Source organism: Brachyhypopomus gauderio, unplaced genomic scaffold (genome assembly GCF_052324685.1).
Source record: "Brachyhypopomus gauderio isolate BG-103 unplaced genomic scaffold, BGAUD_0.2 sc163, whole genome shotgun sequence".
In the NCBI taxonomy this organism is placed as follows: domain Eukaryota; kingdom Metazoa; phylum Chordata; class Actinopteri; order Gymnotiformes; family Hypopomidae; genus Brachyhypopomus; species Brachyhypopomus gauderio.
Genome location: NW_027506984.1, coordinates 15001 through 18538, shown reverse-complemented (window position 1 = coordinate 18538; position 3538 = coordinate 15001). Strand labels below are relative to the sequence as shown.

Here is a 3538-nt window from a genome sequence, read left to right as displayed (position 1 = left end):
GGGGTTGAATAATTGTGTCAATGAAGAAATCACAAAAAGGCCATTTAATACTTTATGACAAAAAAAATTGATGCTATCTTAGTTGCATTTAGTTCTTTAACAAGTCCTTGTAAGATTTCATTATGAACACAATTACAAATGTGCACTGAATTCCATAAAACCCTTCGCAGCATTGGGGGTTGAATAAATTTGATCACAACTGTATATATATATGTGTGTGTTTGTGTGTGTATAAGTAAACACACACACACACACACACGCGCACACTTCACAAAGCATGTAATACTTGCAGGGTGAGTACAAACCTCACATGTCCTGTAATTGAAACCACAAAATATCATCCTTTCCCCCCATCTTTGTTTCCAGTTCCCTACCTCAGACAGGTTGATCCGTCTCGTCACTTTCATTTCTTTTCCCTAAACTATATATATACACATATACAAAGGATGTCATTATTGAACATTAGGGCACGTGAGCCGAGCGGAATGGCAGGAAACTCCGCGCTTCGCTCGAGGCGTTCTTGTAGTCCATCCGCTCCGACTCCTCTCCGGTTTTTCTTAGATCTTACACAGTTAAGATGTGCCAATCACATGACTCATGTTTGAAGCTGTTAAATGGTTAATTTGGGGGAATTTTAAATGTTAATTGATTCTGCACCTTTAATATGTGCAAAATCAATTAAAATGCCCTCAAAATTCAACAAAGGTAAACATTTAAAACCAGGCTTGTCTGGGACTCCTACAGATCACAGGAGGGGCTGCTAGGCCTCTGGTAGGAAGACCATATATTGAATTTGTAGTATTAGTGACAGAGAGCATTAAAGCATGGCCACAATTAATGCTGAGAACTTGCCCAGAAATCTGATTCTGCTTTTCATAGTAGGCTATCTCTCTTTTGGGATTAAAGTAAAATGTCAGATTTAACATCTTATCTCTCCCTACAGCTCGACGAGGACAATTAGCAATTTGGTTTCTACAGATTCAAACACGCGCACGCGCAAATGCACGCGCACGGAAAGGTGTACATTCCTGTACAAAGGAAAGGTGTACATTCCTGCTTCTGTTCATTTGGCCCTGCTACAGGTGACTTCACTTTCTTCAGTGCTGCACGCGCAGGAAAAAGGAGCGCGTGACAGAAGCGGAGGAGGGAGCGCAGAGAGAGAGAGAGAGAGCGCGCATGCGCGAGAGAGCCAGACCTAAAGCGCAGGGGAGCGGTTTGCTTTCGCTTTCACTTTATGCTCTCGCCAGCTGGTGCACAGGGCACGGCAGCTGACAAAACACAGAAACACACTTATAACCCAAGACAACTATCATACACACACAAACACACACACACAAGCTGACGTAAACGGGGGAAATGGCGTTCAAATACCCTGAAGCAAGACGGGATGAGAGTAAGGTCAGTGTTTTTCGCACAGAGGCGCGCGCACGCACACGTACAGGGCCATTCATTTCTATGTTATGTTCTTCCGTGTTCATGTAATTCACAGGTACACATAAACATGCTCACGTCCACAAATGAAATCGGAAGACGGAGAAGGAGAATGAGAAGAATAGAGCAGAATGTTTCTACTCTACATTCTTCATAACTAAACGCGCGCGCGTGTGTGTGTGTGTGTGTGTGTGTAAAGAAGGAAGTAGGATAGGAGGGAAGTTATACATTAGAACTGAGGTTGTGGGCCATTTCTAAATGCTACACCAGACTGTAAAGTCAAACACCACACCTCATCAGTGTCAAATTCATTTTCATTTAATAATTCTGTTGAGCAGGATTTCAAGCATGCAGAATAGTGTGTGTGCATGCAAGTGTGTGTGTGTGTGTGTGTGTGTGTCTGACGCCACTGTCCTATTTCTCAGGTGGATGACTACCACGGGGTGAAGGTCCCGGACCCGTACTGGTGGCTGGAGGACCCGGACAATGAGGAGACCAAGGTCAACACCTCTGGGAGCATAAACACAAGAACTCCATCCAAAAATGCCTCATCCTGGCACTAAGACTATTTGTACAGTAATCAATATATTGCGTGTATGAGCATGAGCTTGTGTGTGTGTGCATTTGTGTATGTTCGTGTTTGTGTGTATATGTGGATGTTTGCATTTGTGTAAGTGTGTAAATGTGCTTGTGCATGTTTTTGTTCATGTTAATTTGTGTGTGTGTGTGTGTGTGTGTGTGTGTGTGTGTGTGTGTGTAGGCATTTGTAGATAAGCAGAACGCTCTGACCATGCCATACCTTGAGGGGTGTGAAGTCAGGGCTCAGTTCCATCAGCGCCTCACTGAGCTGTACAACTACCCGAAATACAGCTGCCCCTACAAGAGAGGACAGAGGTATGATCACAAACCTCACACCCCCAAAAAACTACCCCAAATCCAGCTGTCCCTACAAGAGAGTTCACAGACACATTGACAAATCTCATACCCCAAAAAAAAAAAACGACCCCATATGTCCATAAAGACAAGAAACGGGTACAACTACAAACCGCTTGCCCATGAACTCTGGCCTCTAACCAAGAAGTTTTGGCACAATAGGCAAAACCCTCACATTTGTAACTCTTATCTTTAAAAATAACTTTGCACAGACACACAGACACTGTGTATTTCTATACTGACATTTACTGTAATGCTACAGGATTAAAATAAACCAAACTTTAGGTCAAGCTCTGTATCCTGTTTTAGCTGTTTGAAAGAAAAGCAGTTCCTTAAAAGAGTAAACATATACATACATAGAATTATACTTATGAGGAAATGTAGTACTTATGAATTTAGTGATTAAAGTACCCAAATAAACACACCCAGCTGTGCTAAAGACAGCCTTCATGCTTGGCTGATATCAAAGGTCTTATGTATGCAAACATACATCCTGGTATTTTTACTGTTGGTTTGGTTTCATCATGTATACAAATGTCCTTGATTGGCAGGTATTTCTACTTCCATAATGAAGGTCTGCAGAACCAGGATGTGTTGTATGTGCAGGACACTCTAGATAGCCCCGCCTCCGTGTTCTTTGACCCAAACACACTTTCTGAGGACGGCACCGTGGCTCTCAAGAGTGGGTTCAGATGCGTGCGTGTGCACACACACACACACACACATTTGTGAAACATACACACTCACACGAGCGCGTGACCTTTGCCGCCTCTCTGTCGATCCCGCCTCTCTCTGCGTGCAGTGGGGCGTCTGTCCGAGGAGTGCGAGTTCTTCGCTTACGGGCTGAGCAGCGCGGGGTCCGACTGGGTCACCGTGCGGTTCATGAAGGGTGACGACCTCACGCCGCTGCCCGACGTCCTGGAGAGGGTCAAGTTCAGCTGTCTGGCCTGGACACACGATGCCAGGGGCGTGTTTTACAACTGTTACCCACCGCAGGATGGCAAGGCTGACGGTGGGTGCAGGGATGTGATGTGTGTGTAAATGCTACACAGGCCACACACACACACACACACACAACCACACACACACCCACACAATGTCTAAGTATGTTTCAGTCGGCAATTCTTGTAAGCGTTTATTTTCTACAGTAATGCAAATTTCTCTCTCACTCTGC

The 3538-nt window shown here is 44.5% G+C and overlaps 1 protein-coding gene across 1 annotated transcript in view; it reads left to right on the top strand.

The window, feature by feature from the left end:
* Positions 1 to 1200: 1200 nt before the first annotated feature.
* Positions 1201 to 3538, top strand: part of LOC143501217 (prolyl endopeptidase) — a 10276-nt gene continuing 7938 nt past the window's right edge. The window contains exons 1-5 of the mRNA XM_076994791.1: positions 1201 to 1398; positions 1857 to 1931; positions 2192 to 2325; positions 2916 to 3046; positions 3167 to 3376. Coding sequence (XP_076850906.1) covers positions 1357 to 1398; positions 1857 to 1931; positions 2192 to 2325; positions 2916 to 3046; positions 3167 to 3376 — 592 coding nt within the window. The 5' untranslated portion in view covers positions 1201 to 1356. The remainder of the gene's footprint in view (positions 1399 to 1856; positions 1932 to 2191; positions 2326 to 2915; positions 3047 to 3166; positions 3377 to 3538) is intronic.